Source organism: Crotalus tigris, unplaced genomic scaffold, assembly GCF_016545835.1.
Source record: "Crotalus tigris isolate CLP2741 ecotype Arizona unplaced genomic scaffold, ASM1654583v1 scf7180000017605.3043972, whole genome shotgun sequence".
Classification (NCBI taxonomy): Eukaryota; Metazoa; Chordata; class Lepidosauria; order Squamata; family Viperidae; genus Crotalus; species Crotalus tigris.
The window spans coordinates 2,375,542-2,394,954 of NW_024096508.1; the positions used below are offsets into that span (position 1 = coordinate 2,375,542).

Genomic DNA, 19,413 nt, shown 5'->3' on the forward strand with positions numbered 1-19,413 from the left:
GGCCTAAGGATGGACTGACAGGCTGGCTGGATAATTTGGAGTTCAAATGACAATTGACTGAAACTTTTTAAATCTCAAAATAAATTGGACTATAAAGACCACATACAAAAACAAAATGGATGTTCTGCACTTAGTCTTAAATGATAAAAGCCCATCCCTAACATTTGTCTCCAAAATCCCCAGCTTCACATACCAACAAGAAAATGTTGATAAATCTCAGAAAAAAAATCTTTCTATATTGAAATCAATACAAGAGACAATTGTCTTAGCTCATGATGAGGCTAAAAATAATGCAAAGGAGATAAAAGAACAACTTTCTAATCTAAACTTACAAATTCAAAAAATGACTACAAAGAAGGAATCAGTAACCCAGAAAATAGAAGGGAAATTAGAGGAAGCAGATCCAAAGATGAAGGACCTAACAGTCAGACTCAGACAAATGAAGAATTAGAAAATGCAGTGCTAATACCAGAAATGATAAAGATATCTTACTTGTCAAGATCTCAGAACACATTTGAGGATAAGGAACAGTTGCAGGACTTGGGTTTGGCTAGTCTACAGAAAAGAATAGGGGAGACATGATAGCAGTATTCCAGTATTTGTAGGACTGCCACAAAGAAGAAGGGGTCACATTATTCACCAAAGCATCAGAGAGCAGGACCAGAAACAATGGTTGGAAACTGATCAAAGAGAGAAGCAACCTAGAATTAAGAAGAAACTTCCTGACAGTGAAGACAATTAACCAGTGGAACAGTTTGCCTCCAGAAATTGTGGGCACTCCATCACTGGAGATTTTTAAGAAGAGACTAGACAGTCACTTGTCTGAGATGGTATAGGTTCTCCTGCTTGAGCAGGGGGCTGGACTAGAAGACCTCCAAGACTTCTGTTCTGTTCTATTCTATTCTATTCTATTCTAATATGATTTATATTTTAAACAGAATAAGTCAATTGGAAATGATAGATACTTGAAATAGATGTCTAGGTCAATAAGACTTTTCAGAGAAAAAATCAAGGCAAGAAAGAATCTACATCTACACATCACATTAAGCAATAACGTTGTAAAGATGCTAAGAAAAAGACTCAGGCATGTCTTGAGCAGAGATTTGAAGCTGCTGCAGAACTGTTTGTCACAGCTTGAGAGTCTCTGTGTGTTTACTGGTTTTTATATACTTTTTACATACATAGGCTTTACCATTAAATGCTGACATTTTACATTCATAAGTTTAACTATTAGATGCTGACATAAAGTTTCTTTATTGGAAAATTCCTTCGTATAAGCAACTATTTTCTAGTAACATTATTACCTGTTCAGAGACCAGGTAAAAACAAATACAGGGAGATGAAAAGCAGAAGGAACTAACAAAGACAGGAAGAGATAAGAGGGAACTTAAGCATATTATTTATTTAGGTAGGTGAGATATTAAGTCAAAAGGGGATGACCTTCTGGCTGCTTCATTGGGACAAAGGGTATCAAAAGGTTATGAGGTTTTTTGGGGGGAAAGCATGGCAGTTTGCTGCACGTGCTTTTTTCCCCCACAAACATGATTTACATTTGCATTAGTAAGTTGTGTAATAGCTACTGTTTGTCAACCATACTTTATGGCTTATAATTTGTCAAGCCAACCCCTCTGTGTTACAGAACTAGATGTGTAATTCTTTCAAATCATGGTTTAATGCAATATATGAATCCAATGCTTGCATGCTATATTATTTCCCATAATCACTGTTTAATACAGGTATAGATCCAGATAACAAAGGATATAGACTTGTTCCCATGTAGTAAGAATGTGGTCTTTTTCTTTTCACATAGCTTTACTTCTCCTATTATCATGGAAAAATGTGAAAAGGAAACTCTTTTCAATGCGAATACTTCCTAGTTTTGTTGAATACATCAGTGTTTCCACCTCAAGAAGAAATTATGGTATTATATGCCATCTTCCAAGTTTGCCCCAACAAGAAGCAGAATCTGTAACACCTAAGGTTGATTAGGAAAACCACAATAAATTCTAGAAGATGTTGCTTAAAACAGGATAGTGAAACAAATTTTATTCAGCTTGACCCCACCCAAAAACAAATAAAAAAAACCTTTATAGAAGAACCAGTTCTGTAGGCCTAGAACTCTACAGTAAAGCAGAGATACAACCGTATTTTGGAGACACATTGTTTTGAGAGATTTTAATATCATTTCTACATGAGAATATCGTAATGAAATGTATTAGGTGACTTGCTTTCATAGGAAAATCAACGTAACCAAAGCCACAGATGGATCTAGTTCCAAATAGGATAAAAAGAAGAAAATTTCTGAAAATGATTTTCCTAAATGTTTGCATATGCAAGATGCTGTGAAAGATTTCTGAGTTGAAGAGACGGAAATAATGTTTTAAGTAAAATAAATTAAAGCAGCTGAAATTAAAGTAAAAGCAACAGAGTAGACAATTTGTATTGATTGGTTAAATCAATGTTTTTAACGTGAATCAACTTTAAGCACTCTGAAGAAGATTATATTATGATTGGCTTTTCATAAAGTGTCGCTTCCTCTTTTTTTCAGGAACAGGGAACAAGCCCACCCTCAGATGTCAGTGAACATTTATTCCCAGAAGCCCCAGCCAATGGCAAGGGATACTAGGAATTGTGGCTCTCCTAATGTCGTGAACTACAAGTTCTAATTTATACTTGGTGTTGACAATTATCAAGAAGGCACCTACTGCCATTCCTTACCTTAACAAAAGCAAGGGCCAGGATTGTTCACTAAATTTTCAAGAAAACCCTCAAACCGTTGTGGACATTTTCATCATATTTTAACAGGCAACAAATTTCAAATTAAACACAGCATTACAGTTGGTGGAAGAACTAATATGTGCAGCATCAGATGCTAAGCAAGTGAGCTTTAAAAAAGGTATCTACAGTATATACTTTAAATAACATTAAAAGCTTGAGCATTTATGTTGATATTACTTGTGTATATAAATAAACATCACTGGGACATCATCTTAAGCCAATGTAATGGACAGAAAGGAACGTAATCAGCCAAAATTGTGGCCAGTGCCCCAGAATTTAACTTGCAGATTTATCCAACATATTCCACTGAACTCCTTAACAGTCCAGCTTCAGGTAGATGAGAAAAGAAGGCAGCGCCACAGCAAGATCAGAACTGTTATTTCTCTGTGGAAAAAGCCCTCTTCATCAATGGTGGAGGTGTCTTTCCTACATCAAACATCATTTCCAAAGGAGGGTTATTGAGGCAGCACCAATCAGGGATGCGTCCTGTTTGGTTATAATATTCCTTCGATACTGAACGACTGCCAAGAATGTCCTGGAGAGCTCCAAAAATGGCTCCTGTAACACAGAATAAGACAGAGTTTAAAACATGGAGAAACAAATAAAGTGGTGGCAAAAGGGAAAAGTACTATCAAACTTTTATTGTAACGTGTTTCTATTAGGTACAGCCCAAGTAAGATTTTTTTCCTGTTACCCCAAACAATCTTGTCTGATAATTTTTCATTCCTTTCCATTCAAAAGATATAATACTAAATTCCTGCAATGGTGATTCTGAGAAGCTGGATACCAATCAGAAATTAAAGAGGGCTATATAAAAATATAAACAGGGCTTTATAAAAACATTAAGACCAAGTATCTTGACAGTCTCAGGAACCTTGAGAGTCACATATAAAGGGGTATCTGGCCCCAGTTCTATATCTCCTCAAGGGAAAGAGTGAGGAAAAGATACTAAAATTTATGAAATAAATTGTACATCAGAACCTCTGTATCCAAGCTTTCCAGTCTCTCCTAGGAGTGGCGTTGCGAAAGCTGTATTCTTTGTGCAGGTCCACATAATCTCCACCCCAGTTCCCAGCTCTTTCAGACTAACCTCCTAACCAGGCCACACAGTTCGGCTTGGCTGGCGGCATGTGCACCCGGAAGTTCTTTGAGGCTAGGATTTCCTTGTACTTGGGCTTTTCTACCAGGTATCGTATTTCAGCCATTAATCTGTGCAGGAATCCTGGTAACATAGCTGTACCCCCAATTACTATCAAGTTCTCAGCCAGTTGCTTCCTAGTATCTATTGGGCACTGATAGGGGAGAAGAAAAAGAGAAAACATTTCAATTAGGCTACTAATTAAGGCATGATCAAATATATAGCAAATTGGGAAAACAGGTGGTTTGAAACAAAACATCTGTACTTGACTTCCTACTTTAAACTGCCCATTTTCTCATGAGATTGCCTTTGTCTACCAAGGCTGATACTTTCTGTATTAAATCAGTCTATAGCACAGGGCTCTTCAAACTTGGCCCTTTTATGACTTGTGGACTTCAACTCCCATAATTCCTCAGCCAGCGTATATGGCCTGGTTTAGGTGCTGTTGTGATTCAGGAAGAAGCAAAAAGAGCAGAGGAAGCTGATTGTAGCATTGAAATGCAGGGGTACTGACTGTCATGAAGCATGAAGACTAATGTGTTGACCTGGCTGCTAGCCAGGGCTGTTGTGGGCACAGAGAGGCAGCATTTCCATTGGTCCAGTTTTGTACACAGGAGTTGGGGACTACAGTCCTGGGGAGGTGGGGAACCCATTTCCTCAGTTGTTGGAGAACTTCATGCCATTGTAACCCAAAATTGGAGAGACAGAGGAGTGGCGAGAACAACCACAAAGACTGTTGTAATATGAAGTGGCTGAAAAGTAAAGTTGATGTGAGTATGGAAGCAAGGTTGCTGTGCAGGAATACAGGCTAATTTGAGGGCTAATCCACATGGAGCTCCGTTTCCATCTGTCCTGTTTGCCATCGTTCGCTCCCAATGGACGATCTGAAACTTGAGCTGGCCACAAACAAGGAGTGTATATTGGAGGGGGTGGCCCTTTGAGAGTTGTATGAAATGAAATTTCATTTTGATGTATGCTGATTGGTGTACATTCAAAGTGACAATAAAGTTGTTGTTGTTGTTATAGAACAGTTGTTGGTTCCAGAGATTGGAGAGGGAGAAGAAAAGTTGGTGAAAAAAGAAAGGCAAAGACCTTGAGAGATGCAAGGCCCAAGATAGGAAGGAAGAAGACAGCTGTCTTTGGAGAAAGATTATCTCTTTTGATAATCCCAAAAACAGGAGGGAGACAGAGTAAATGGAAGGAAATTAAGCATTTAAGGAAGAGAGTTAGAGGGGAATAACCTCTAGGAGAGATACTTAAGAGGAAACCTGACACCTAGCAGAAGCTGGGATCTTTCTGTAAATTCCTATTGTAAATAGTTTTACTGTATATGATAAAGAAGCATAAAAGCTTCCAGGGCCTTGATTCAGCGGTGGGATTCAGCCGGTTTGCACCACTTTGGCAGAACCGGTAGCTAATTTTTTGTTGCCCAGGCCCAGAATGGACTTCCAGAAGTGGCATCCACAGAGAACCGGTTGTTCACATATCTGATTCCCACTACTGCCTTGATTCCTCTGTGTCATCACTATCCTTTAAATATTATGTTACCTACGTCAGGATATTGGTAAAAAATCTGTTGCTAACAGAGCTTGATGTATAACACACACACACACACACACGCAAATAGACAACCGTATCCAACTTGTGCTACCTCCATAAGAGAGTCCAGTATTAAAGTAGCCACGGATTTCTCTTCATTGTCCTGGACAAAGAGTACTTCGACAACAGAATCTCTGTGAGAAAAAAAATAGGAAACCTTGAGTCATATATTTTATTGATTATATTTATTTATTAAATTTGTTTGCCACCCATGTCTCTGTGAGGCAATTCTGGGTGGTTTACAATGTTCATATGCAGGGAATGAGGCCCGAGCGTGTTCAGGAATCCAGAGTATATTACCCATTCTGTCCTGGTTACCTAACTTATTTGAAAAGGATTGTACTGACTTCAGACAAAAATACATAATCCTTTGCATCGGGCTGTATGCAATCTACCATGGGTTCAGACATAGCCTAGATCAAGCCCACTCCCCATTCTGCTACCAAATTTGGTGGCCCAAATCTATTGCCCCATCTTTTCTCACTTCCCTACCCCCTCTGACGTAGTGCTGTTGTCAAGTCTACAGTAAACCTGGCTGCAGCCATTTTGCTCGTTTTAGGTTGCCACAAGTATAGGAGGGGGTGCAGAGGATTTTAATAATAGTAGTAGTAGTAGTAGTAGTAGTAGTAGTAATTGTAATAATAATAATGTTGGAAGGAACCTTGGAGGTCTTCTAGTGTAACCCCCTGCTCAGGCAGGAAACCCTATACCAGGAGTAGGCAACCTTGGCTCATAATTTTATGACTCGTGGACTTCAACTCCTAGAATTCCTGAGCCAGCATGGCTGGCTCAGGAATTCTGGGAATTGAAGTCCACGAGTCATAAAAGAGCCAAGGTTGCCTACCCCTGCCCTATTCCATTTCATACAAATGGCTGTCCAGTCTCTTCTTTAAAATTTCCACTGTTGGAACATTCACCGCTTCTGGAGGCAGGTTGTTCCACTGATTAATTGTTCTGATTATCAGGAAGTTTCTCCTTAGTTCTAGGTTGCTTCTCTCCTTAATCAGTTTCCATACGTTGCTTCTTGTCCTGCTTTCAGGGGCTTTGGAAAATAGCTTGATTCCCTCTTCTTTGTGGCAATCCCTGAGATATTGGAATACTGTTATCATGTCACCCCTAGTCCTTCTCTTCATTAAATTAGACATAACAAATTCCAGCAACCACTCTTCATATGTTTTAGCTTCCAGTCCCCTAATCATCTTTGTTGCTCTTCTCTTTCTAAAGTCGCAACATCTTTTTTTTTTTTTTTACTAGTCTGAACATTTTTATTGTCCCATGGGAACCAAGGTCACTTCTGTCAGTTAGATGGGGGGGGGCATGAACATCTGGTGAGAAAGCTGACCAAACTGTTCTATTGGGGAACGTAACCGTTTGCATAGCATTGGGGTGGGGAAATTTGTAATAGTCTCTCTTTGGTTTCACTTTTGACAGTGCCGATACTATGTAACCAATAAACATGTTCTTTGAGGAAATCTCAAGTCTCGGAGTTCTGATTTATTTGGCGTCTATCAGAACCTTGACAGCTGTCTCTTATACTCCTGTTGCCATATGCATGAATTTTATTTTCCTACTCAAGTGTCTTGATCTCTCTATTTGCCTTTCATTCTAAGTAGCAACCCTCTTTCGGTGATAACACTTACTTAACTTTTATATTATCACTACTTTTTAAACTTGTTGGTGCAGTCCCAGTTGTTTGCAGTGCGGTTCCCAAATCCCATTCAAAGGTTGGTATGGCTTGATGAAATATATCTTGACAGTAATATAGATTTAGAGCCAGATATTTCATCCTTTCACCAACCTTCTCCCCTAGTACAACACTTTATGCATTCTAAATAAGAATAGCTTGGATATCTTACATTCTGCTCTTGCCTAGAAAATAAAATCCCGTGAAAGAGATTAAAAAGGTAATTGTCCATGGCAAAAATAATGCAAAAAAGTAACTGTATTGCTCACCTGATTACTCCATTGATATGCAAAATCTTCTCTCCATCCAATGGATAGTCTACATCTGGCGGTGGAGTTGGACGCTACAAAGAATGAACACACTCAGAAAGTGAAACATTAAAGTTTAAATAATTAAATTTGTTCTACTGAATTGAAACTTCTGTTTATTTTCAACATACCTCAGCACTACCATCCATATCAAACTTTGCTGCCTGAATTTTCAGTCCCCGCTGGAGGTCACTCACAAAACAAGTGCGAACTTCAGAGAGATATAAAAACAGTCTTTAGATTATTGTCCTTCATATATAAGCCTCTTGTGAGATTTCTGCAAGAGAAACACTTTTCTATTGATATCGTCTACTTTTTTGAATCATTCCCCTTTGCAAAGACTGATAAGCCTGCTACTGAAATGCATATCATGCTAGCAAGGTTTGGAAGAAAATTTGGGGGAAATGGATATAGCTGTCAGATTGTATATTATGCACTATAAATAAGAATATAACATGAAGCAGCTGGTTTGCAAGATGGTAAGGAAAATTGCACTTCAAAATGTCTGAGGCTGCAATTAGCTGCTGCTGTTCAGATATATTTATGGAAGAAGCAGATTTAAAGAAATCCCACTATTTTGTGAAAGTCTACTTCTATGCATTTAAAGATTTTTGGACAAAAACTAAACTAAAATTTGTATAAAGAAACGTATTTTACCCTTTATGTCTTCTACAATGTCTTCTGGAATAGAACCTAAAACAGGAGGAATGCAATACATCTGGAATTAACACCTACTGAGGACACAAAATTCAAATAAAGACCATGAAGACAATTAAGTCCAAATTAGCTAGAAAACTCTGCTTCCGCATGAATTAAACACCCACATTGATAGGTCTAATAGTTGAGTGATAAGGTTACGGTTTGCAACCAAGATCTTTAAGGGTTTAGAATGGAGTACACTAAGATTAAGCATAATGAAACTTTCCTGATTTAACAAATATTATTAGAAATAAGGGGATTCAGCGTTGAAATTACTGCTTCTTAGAACAAGATTCATCTGTCTGTCTGTCTGTCCGTCCGTCCGTCCGTCCATCCATCCATCCATCCATCCATCCATCACCTATCCTCCCCTAGAACCACTGTGAGATGAAAATAAATCTCCCTCTCCCATCTTACCCATCACTGAGGTAAGGCTTTGTCCTTTGGTGGCTCCTGTATCTATTGTACTTTGCTCCAGCAATTGGTACTCCAGTTCTCTAGAGAGTATTGAGAATAGGAAATGTTTAGGAAATATCAGTCATTGATTCTCTGGCATCCATCCATCTATCCCACATGATGCATTTGTACAACAGACTATTTTCAGCCTTGTGACCTCATCAGATATGTTATGGTTAACATACATTATAGGAAATATTTTGGAAAAGAGACAGTTGGGATACAATATTTTCAGCCCTCTTAACACTGTTAATAGTAGTGAAAGTGCTACGTCTGCCCATTTATACCGAAAAATAACAAAGAACAAAGATGAGGGGGGACATGATAGCAGTGTTCCAATATCTCAGGGGCTGCCACAAAGAAGAGGGAGTCAAGCTATTTTCCAAAGCGCCTGAAGGCAGGACAAGAAGCAATGGATGGAAACTAACCAAAGAGAGAAGCAACCTAGAACCTTCCTGATGGAAGCCTCCAGAAGCGGTGAATGCTCCAACACTGGAAGTTTTTAAGAAGAAACTGGACAGCCATTTGTCCGAAATGGTATAGGGTTACTTGTCTGAGCAAGGAGTTGGACTTGATGACCTCCAAGTCCCTTCCAACTTTTTATTATTACTACTACTACTACTACTACTACTACTACTACTACTACTACTACTACTTACTACTACTACTATGGTAATCAATAGTCATTAATGGCATCCTCCTTGTATTAGCTTGGTCATCTTCTACATGCTGTCTACATTTATTACATCTTCTAAAAGTAAATCGCATAAACTATTTGCTGTATGAAAAAGCATAAAACCTTTTTTTTAACCTTTTTTTACCTTCTCCAGTAATGATCCCAGATTCTAGTATTATGCAGAAGAGATTTTCCTTATATAACTAACCAAAGAGAGAAGCAACCTAGAACTAAGGAGAAACTTCCTGACAGTTAGAACAATTAACCAGTGGAACAATCTGCCTCCAGAAGCGGTGAATGCTCCAACACTGGAAGTTTTTAAGAAGAAACTGGACAGCCATTTGTCCGAAATGGTATAGGGTTACTTGTCTGAGCAAGGAGTTGGACTTGATGACCTCCAAGTCCCTTCCAACTTTTTATTATTACTACTACTACTACTACTACTACTACTACTACTACTACTACTACTACTTACTACTACTACTATGGTAATCAATAGTCATTAATGGCATCCTCCTTGTATTAGCTTGGTCATCTTCTACATGCTGTCTACATTTATTACATCTTCTAAAAGTAAATCGCATAAACTATTTGCTGTATGAAAAAGCATAAAACCTTTTTTTTAACCTTTTTTTACCTTCTCCAGTAATGATCCCAGATTCTAGTATTATGCAGAAGAGATTTTCCTTATATAATATCTAACTGGTATTCATGGCTACAAACAAAGGTAGGCTACTAAGTATCTACCCAACGTCATGGACTACAATTATCATAATTCCCTTCCCACTATCCATGTAACCAGAGCTGATTAAAGGTGAAATCCAAAAGGTCTCAAAATGGACATTATCTGCTTCTTTTCCGAACACTGGCTTGTAGGACTGGCCTATCCTAGTTCCCACCTAGCAAAATCATATAACTCTAAACCAGTGTTTCTCAACCTCAGTAGCTTTAAGATATTTCTTAATTCTAAAGTCCAGAATTTTGGGAGTTGAAGTCCACACATCTTAAATTTGTTGAGGTTGAGAAACACTGCCAAAGTGGTCTCTGTTTCATAAATGCCTTAATATTTGCTATCAGCTTACTTGTGAATGGCTTTTCCTCCCAAAGGAAGAGCATCCCAGCAACTAAGTACAGGAATTCCTTCATAAATCTTCAAACAGTTAAGGATGTTTTGTTTTACAGCATTTCTTATTCAAAAGATGAAATACAAGCACCAAACACAAATGTACAATTGCAGATGACAATATTACTAGAAGAGAAAAATCATTTTTAATTTCGGTGTTTTACAATTAATTTATGTGGCCAACCATCTTGTAATAGCAACCCTGGGTTGCTAAGGTAGAATTAAAGGATAATAACCACAATTTTGGAACAACAATTATGTTTTTGTTCTGAATATGTGTTTTTTTTAAAAAAGAAAACACCTGTCACTAATTTTAATTTCATAATTTTAAATGACCTTGAAGATATGTATGCTTTTTCTGCATACATATCTTAACATGAAGAAATTTTGCATGCAAGTTTTTTATTTATAAATAGGTAGCATTGGCTTCAAATGCATCAAAGCCCCAAAGCCCTTGCAATTTTCACTGAACTGAAATAAAGCTGATTTTTATCTCATGCTTCATAGGCATAACTTGAAGATACATCAAGCAACGAATTTGTGGAAGCTAAAAAAACCTGGATCTTTTCACTGCTTGGACAGGAGATAATGGAAAAATGATGGGATCTCTGGAAATGGTAATAAAAGCTTGTTTGGCTTTCTCTGCTCTAAACCACTCAAACCAGGCAGCTTGTGGAACACTCCTCAAGACAGGGGCGCTAACCTTACATCCTTTTCAGTAGCAATTTTGTTTTTCCAACATTCAATCTCCCCCCTCCCCAATTATTTCTGCTTCATTTATAGTCAGTCCTCAATTTACGACAACTGAGCCCCAAATTTGTTGTTAAGGAAACAGTTGTTAAGTGAATTTTGCCACATTTTACGACCTTTCCTGCCACAATTGTTAAATGAATCACTGCAGTTGTTAAATTAGTAACACAGTGACTCTGGCTTCCCCACTGATGATGACCCCGGGACATTGCAACAATCATAAATATGAGTCAATTGCCAAGTACCCAAATTTTGAACACCTGACCTGAGGATGCTGCAATGGTTGTGTATGGATAAACAGCCATAAGTCACTTTTTTCAGTGCTGTGGTAACGTTGAACAGTCACTAAAGGTACTGTTGTAAGTCAAGGACTATTTGTATTTTGTCGCCTTTACCGTTATTTTATTACCATTATGACTTACAACCATTCATTTGATGACAGTTTAAGTTACAGTGGTACTGAAAAAAACGTCATATGGCCAATTCTCAACTCTTATGACTCTTGCAGCATCCCTACAATTACGTGATCAAACTATGGGCACTCATTAACCAGCATGTATTTATGACGGTTGCTGTGTCCTGGGGTCTTGCAATCTTCCTAGGCAGCTTCTGACAAACGAAGCCAATGGAGGAAGTCAGATTTGCTTGATGACTGCATGACTCACTTAACTGTAATGTTTCTTAACAACCAAGACAAAAACTGTTGTAAAGGGGGACACAACTCACCTAGCAGCTGCTTTGCGTAGCAAAAGAAAGTTGGGCATCAATTGTGGTTGTAAATTGAGCACTCCTATACATTTTATTTTTCTTTTATACTGCAGAATGTCCTGGGAACATTTTTAGTTTAAAGTGTAAATTGGCACAACTGGCTTAATTAAAGTAGGATATTTGAGAAGCAAAATCTTTTTGCCCAGAAGTCAACTTAGTTAATTTTGGGGAGTCCATTTTGTCGTAATTAGGGTACTTGCTTCCTGACTGATAGGATTAAAAGAGATTTTTAAAAGATACAGGTAACACCAAGCTTTCTGTATAACCACAGTCCAAAACCATTGCAGAATTAATTCCAAGTGTTAGAAGAGACATCAGATGACTTGGTGCAAATAACACTGAAGGAACCTAGAAGGAACACAGAAGTGCAATTTTTAATATTCCTCAGGCGTCTGTGATAATTTGGAAACTCTGCTATTATCATCTGTATACAGGAAATCCCACAGTCAATACATCCTGAACTTCTGCCTATGGAAAGTCTGTTCCTTTGAACATGGACAAGCTAATGACTTACCCACCGTGCTGAGACCTTTGCGCTGTGTTCCAACAATGCTTCAGCCTGTTACTTTGGATTTTGACTACTTGAAACTCCTTCCAGGCAAGCTTCCAAGGGATTTGGGACTACTCAAAACTGTGTGTGTGACTACCTACACGTCTTGCCTGCTCTTGTTTGTAGCTGTATAAACCATAGGAAAGCCTTTTGCAGCTTAACTCCTTTGTGCATGTATGTGTGGGTGTGTGTCTGGCCTGGGACAGGACAAAGTCTAAATTAAAACATCCCTGATACAAGTTTATGTACTTTGTAACGGAATGTTTCCATTAAAGGAAAGTATCCCATAGATCAGGAGTAGGCAACCGGGGCTCTTTTATGAATCGTGGACTTCAACTCCCAGAATTCCTGAGCCAGGAATGGCTGGCTCAGGAATTCTGGGAGTTGAAGTCCACGAGTCATACAAGAGCCAAGGTTGCCTACCCCTGCCATAGATAGTCCTCAACTTGCAACAGCAACTGGAACCAGAATTTCAGTCATTAAGCAATGCGGTCATAAATCGTGACCGCATCGATTAGCAACTGCAATCCCATCCTCATTAATTAAATCCCACGGTTGTTGATGAAGCAACTTCCTACTGATGTCCCACAACCAAGTCAGTGGGGAAGCCAGCAGGCGTGGCAAGGTTTGGGGAAGGTGCAAATCCCAGGTGGCTTGCAAGCAGGCAAGTAAGTAGTGCCTGATGGGTAGGGGAGGGCCTGAGGGGGATGCACAAAGGTGGTACGGAAAGGCTAGGAGAAGGTGCGCAGGCGTATGCAAGGGTGGCACAGCAAGGCTTGAGGACAGTGCTTGAGGGAGGCATGGTAGGGAGGATACACAGGGAAGTGTGAGGGCAGCAAGGCACAGGGAAAGCTCATGAGGGAGGCACAGTGAGAATTGGGGCAGGATGTACAAGGAAGGCATGGCAAGGACTGGGGAGAGCGCACGAGAGGTTGGTGCAAGCACAGAGGAGCTGGGTGGGAAAGACTTACTCCAGCAACCTGTGGTCTTCCCTGCCAACTTCCTCACTGGGTGTCCTGGGAAGCAGGCAGGAAAGGTGGCAGATGTGATGTCACGGCACTGCAATGGTTCATTAGTGCAAGCCAGTTGCCAAGCACCCACATTGCAAACATGTGACCAGGGAGCATTCTGGGACATCTGGAACTTCAACCACCATTTGATCCTATGTTGAGAACTACTTTCAACAGATCCAGATGCAGAATTTAATGACAGTGACTGGCGAAGTTATTAAAAATTAGGTCACGGTTGCTTTAATTACAGGCGAATAAAGAAAACCTGACAACTGTTAAAACTGTCAGCTACAGCAAGCAATAAGGAATGCATTACTGTACCTCAAAATACTTGAATAGAACTTTTGTGAGTGTCTCTCTGAAGTGAGAAGGGCACAATACAGATTCCACGATCACAACCCGGCGATCTCGAGGGTTTACCAGCAAATGCCTGAAAAATGAATGAGTCTGTTCAGAAAGCTGAATAAAATTACTTCTTCTTCCGTGTCTTTGTGTACAAATGTACTGTATTAGTTGTGCACTTTCAAGGAGATTGCGATCCTAGGTAGAATTGCTTAGTTTGGGCTGGATTAGTGTCTATTGCTTTTTATTAATGATTATTGTAAATTGTAATTTGTGATAGGAGTGGTCTATAAATCACTGAATGAATAAATTACAATGGAATAGATTACCTAAGTACAATGAGACTTTTCAATGGATGGGGACAAAAAAAAGAGCACTACCAGATATTGAAATATTGACTCCTAGGTCAGAAATTCAGTTGAAGGGAAATATATTGTCCTTCCATTTTGAGTGGCCCTCAGACTCCTAGGTACTCTATAATGAAATAATTAACGCATGCCTGAGCTCCAGAGAAGCATTTATATTGAGGTTAATGCTGAACTTTAGTTATATTTGCCTATATTCATTTTTATAGTGCTGAGGAGAAATCCAGTTTTGAAGGAAAAAAAGATGATTCAGAGCAAGCATATGTCAACGATTCCTTAAAAAAGATTTACCTTGGCTAGAAATCAGTTATGCAATCCTAGGAAAATCTGTGCTTGATGCTTATATAAATGTAAGAATTGATATTGTGAAATGACATTCACATTTTTAATTATATTACAAACCACATCTTACCTCTTTTTATGACTATTTTATAAGAGAAAGGCATTCTGTCTTGTTTTAAGTCAGATTGATCAATTGATAGATGATAATTTTGAAAAAGTCTTGAAAAAAATAATATTATGACTGGGACCTATAATCCATAACAGTGAACTTGGGGTCACGAATTATACTTAGCCAATTTGTTAAGTAAGTCACAAGAGCTGGACTCACAATAAAGCTAGTTTATTTGCAAATAAAATAATGACCGCTTGAATCTGGTAGTGATGCCTGGGTTTCAAGGTGTCACATCAGAGTATTGCAAGCCAAGATGATTATAATAAATATTAATTTTGCTTGCTCTTTAAGAAGGTGGACAAGTTTTGGCTTATTAGATATCAAAAAGTCTGATGTACTTCTAAGAGCAAACACCATAGATTTTGCTATAATATCAAATCCTAGGATAGGAAATGGAAGCTTTGTAATGCATAATACAGCCATAATGATATCGTACTTAATCCAATATCTAAGCAATCATTTCCAAAATAATAATCCATCGCAAAAATATTTACTGCAGCCTCTCCTACCTGAAATAAAGCATGTGAATGAATTCCTTCAGGTACGAATACAATTCTTCTGTATTGATGTTATACTGAACAACTCTGATAGGCTGTGAATTAAAAAAAACTAGTAGTTTTAAGTATTTTTAAAATCTGTTTAATATTTAATTACTGTATACACATATAATTCATTTAAGTAATGGTAGATTTATGAATGTTATGATCTTCTCTTTGAATAAGTCTTTGTTGGAAAATGCCCAGCTCAAGTGGTGAATTAGCTCCTGAATTGTTATGCAGCTGCAGGAGATCCAGAACTCCCTAAACTCCATGGAACTTTATCTATCTGTTCCCAAGGGAAGGCAAGCAGTCTGGGGAGATTCCTGTATTATAGGCAGAATATAATAGTTAGCTTAAACTCCACATAGGTGGATCTGTTTGTTTGTGCCTGACAGTCTCAGATATTAATAATCCAATGCTACCATACAGCCAATAAGGATTCTTTATCCTGGGTTGTACCTTCATTGTATAATTATAACATTACTTCGATAACTATCACATTTTAGACAGGACGCTGTGTAATATTATGATTGTCACTCTACAACCAAGAAAGTTGCTTATAAAGCCTACATGGTTTAAATATATTTTATTAAATTTTTGGTAAAAGCATTAAAAATTGAAACCTTATAATACTTTAAAGAGAATAATACCAATGGCACAACACAGGATATTGATGCTTCCTTTTCCACTTTTAAAATGATTCCCATCTTCTTTCACTCTAGCTTCCCTCAACATATATTCAACATATAAGGGAAGAATACCCAACCTTAAATGATCAGCTTTGTATCCTTTGCTCATATGGAACCCGCCTGTTTTGCCATGTTTTGTCCAGACTGTGGCTTATTGATCTGAATATAATTTTCATATAAGGGCAATGATATGTTCTGAGATTCCTATTTTCTTAAGCACATTCCATAGCTTGATGTGGTCAAAACAATAAAATAAACCACATACTGACATTTCAATTTTGTTTTTTCCAATGTGAAAGAAATTTCTAATGTTTAAAAAAGTTCCATTTGCAATAAAATGTAACCTTAAAGAAAACCTTTGAACATACAGTAAATGAAAACTTGCTTTCTTAGAATTTTTTAGTTTCAAAGCAGCTACAAATAGAGTACTATAAATAGTGGTAAACAGGACAAGAATGCCCCTTTTGACCTAGGAGGAAATACCAAGTTACCAAAGAGATCTGGTACTTCAAGGACAAAACTCCTAGCAAACTATTAGCACAAAAATTCCTACTGTAACAAAAAAGAAAGGTGATCACATTTTTTATACTGTTTAGTCATTAAAAATACAGAGGTCTCCCCTAATTTACCTTTCTTGTAAAATAACTACCTATATTTTTTTCTGAACTATATTGCTCATAAATCAACATTTAAGTATTTGTAACATATATGCTCTTGAAACATGTCTTGGCTCCCAAAGCTTAGGGTATCAGTAAAGATTACACTTACACAATTATTTGGGTCCTCTCCAATTCTTTTGGTAAGTATACTTGTTGCTGTTTCTACCACATCAATTACTAAGGGTGTATCATATCTCTTGTTCCTCAGCCTTTTCTAAAACCATTTTGAAAATCTGGGAACTCTCTTTCCATATTGGGCTCTAATCTAATCTGATCCTAAGCATTATTTTGCTAGCAAATAAAATTAAATATTGTATACTGTATAATAACTTGTTGAATCTCCTTTCTGTGATATTGGTAGGTAGACAGAACTCTTCTAATCTGTTAGCTACATTCTCCAGATTTGCTAGTTAAAGCATACAGTATTTAAAGTAGAATATTTACTGATTGCAATTGGCAATTTCCACCATTTGTTCTGATATCCACACAACTATATTATATTTTCTTAAAAGATTACCTTTGAAACACCAGGTTTCTTTATTTCACTAGGTATGACACATCTGGGACCTGTTTCTCCTGCAAAGCCACATCTGGAAAATTAAAAATACTACAATACATACACATTCAAAACAATCAAATGGCAGTACCAATCTGGTAATCCTACTAAGAACCAATTTAGCTGCATAGTGCCAGAAGCAAACTAATACTAAATTTTTCTGAATCCAAAATAATATTAAAAACGACCTAAGGACTTCTATATATCCAGGAGCATTTGGGACATTTCCCCCTTGTTATTTTATGGTATAGTACATATTCTACAATTACATATTTAAGGGAAGAGAATAACATTTTACATTTAAAATATCATTATAGTAATGGTTTAGAAAAAAATCTCTCTGCTAAAGATTTAAAAGTTTCTGTCTTTAAAAATAGACAAAACTGGTAAAAGTATAAATGAGGTTAACGCAATACAATTTAACATGATCAATTAATGTACTCTAATAAATTAATGGACTCTGTATGCTTCATGTCATTCTTGAAGCTCCTGATTCATGGTTCTTCTAAGGATAAATCTAAGAATCTATCTTTTGCAGGTAATAATGGCTAGCTGGAATCTTAAAGCATGAAACACACAGAGTCCATTAATTTATTAAAGTATGTTAATTGGTCATGTTAAATTGTGTTGAGTTAACCTCATCTATTCTTTTACTAGTTTTGTCTATTTTTAAAGACAGAATTTTTTAAATCTTTAGCAGAGAGGTTTTTTCCTAAACCATTACTATAATGATATTTTAAATTTAAAATTTTATCATTCTCTTCCCTTAAATATGTAATAGTAGAATATTAGGATTAATTAAATTAATTTTAAATTAATTAAAATTAGCTGTAATTTCAAATTCTGAACAAGTGAAAAATCAGAAACACTGATTAATATGATAAGATGCACTATAAAGCTAGGGCTTAAGTGTCTTGTTAACATGGTAAGTCGTTGGGTTTACATTTCATATTAAACTGAAACCAATCATATTAATATGACATGTAACTCGTCATTTTAAGCCAAGATTTATATCTTCAAATTATACGAATCTGCAATGCTACATTTTCCCACAAACCATAATTTATGCAATTCAATCACAATATGATTGTTTTACTTGACACTACAACTAGAATTTTAAAACTTGATTCTTTACATACAACTTGCTCAGAAATTCAATTCTCTTTTTTCTCTCCCTTTTCTTCTATAATAGTGTGCATTTTATAGTGTACTACTATGTAAGTGCATTGATGATATTACCTAGATTATGCATTGATGTTACCTTGATTAGCAATAAAACATCTGGAAGAAAACCAAATTCAGAGAGCATCACACTACTACATAAGTAGCCTAAGCAATGTATCTCAATTAGGAATATTTCTGAGCAAAATCAGGTCAGATTCCTCCCTGGTCAATCAATAAGTACAAGTTTCAACACTAGAATTCTGTGCCTGGTTTGCCCCCAGACTAACTATGGTGATCAGTTAGCTTGTGACTCAGGGTGATGTAACTTAAAGGACCCAACTATGAAGACTTATAGCTGTGGTTTTGAAAATTCAGCAGTTAAATTAATTCAATAAGCTATGGTTTAATTAACTATAAACACATTGTACAAAGGCAGCCCCAGCTAGTCTTAGACATGAACTCTCAAGCTAAGTTCTTGCATTGCAGCATGATGTGGTTCATCAGATTTGGGGCTAAGATATGCAAAACAGCTATTATGGATAGAAAGAAGTAGTTCATGGTCAACGATTATGGGAATGCAGTCAGCACTTATTCAACGAAGCACAGTTAAGAACCCAGATCGTTACGCGATGAATAAACCTCTCCTTTCATTAAACCACTTGGGAAAAAACGAGGTGATAGTGGTGGCGGAATACAATTGCAACGCGCAATGGGAGCAAAAACAGTGCGTAGCAATACGGTATAAAATCAACTGATAGATAAAATACGAGGGCGAGAGAGAAAACAGGTGCACAGTCACAAAAAGCAGGGCTAATGCGATTTGGCAGGAAAAAAAAAGAGAACTAACTTACTTGGTGAAGGCCGCGCCCAGATCGATCACCACGGCGGTTTTTTCCCCGCCGCTGCCGAGACCCTCGTAAAGCGGCATTGCAGCGACTCCCTCTCTGAGAAGGAAAAGAATGAGCAAACAAAGAACCAAAAAAGGTGGGATAGGAAAAACAAGACCGGTGAGGGCTTTCTTCCACGGCCGGCGCGTGATGCTGAATGGCCGCGAGAGGCAGGCGGGGTCCTTCCATTGTAGTCGGCGCGCAAATAAGCTGTCTGTT

The 19,413-nt window shown here is 37.5% G+C and overlaps 1 protein-coding gene across 1 annotated transcript; it reads right to left on the reverse strand.

Annotated features, from left to right (window-relative positions):
• Positions 1-2,016: 2,016 nt before the first annotated feature.
• ACTR10 (actin related protein 10) lies at positions 2,017-19,344 on the reverse strand. Its single transcript, XM_039321416.1, has 13 exons — positions 19,159-19,344; positions 17,105-17,177; positions 15,210-15,292; positions 13,861-13,969; positions 12,220-12,327; positions 10,421-10,488; positions 8,624-8,703; positions 8,165-8,200; positions 7,639-7,718; positions 7,469-7,542; positions 5,568-5,649; positions 3,869-4,070; positions 2,017-3,336 (listed from the first exon to the last, which is right to left on the reverse strand). The coding sequence occupies exons 1-13, from the start codon at positions 19,233-19,235 to the stop codon at positions 3,155-3,157; spliced, it is 1,254 nt and encodes a 417-aa protein (XP_039177350.1). The 5' UTR covers positions 19,236-19,344; the 3' UTR covers positions 2,017-3,154.
• Positions 19,345-19,413: the final 69 nt, after the last annotated feature.

What these genes read in the sequence shown, in the direction of transcription:
- ACTR10 (XM_039321416.1), bottom strand. Translation starts at nt 19,235, where the DNA reads ATGCCGCTTTACGAGGGTCTCGGCAGCGGCGGGGAAAAAACCGCCGTG. An exon ending in CAGAAAGCTTGGTGTTACCT is followed by an intron (nt 10,489 to 12,219) that starts GTATCTTTTAAA and finishes AACTGTTTGAAG; the next exon opens with ATTTATGAAGGAATTCCTGT. An exon ending in CATTGTAGAAGACATAAAGG is followed by an intron (nt 7,719 to 8,164) that starts GTAAAATACGTT and finishes ATCTCTCTGAAG; the next exon opens with TTCGCACTTGTTTTGTGAGT.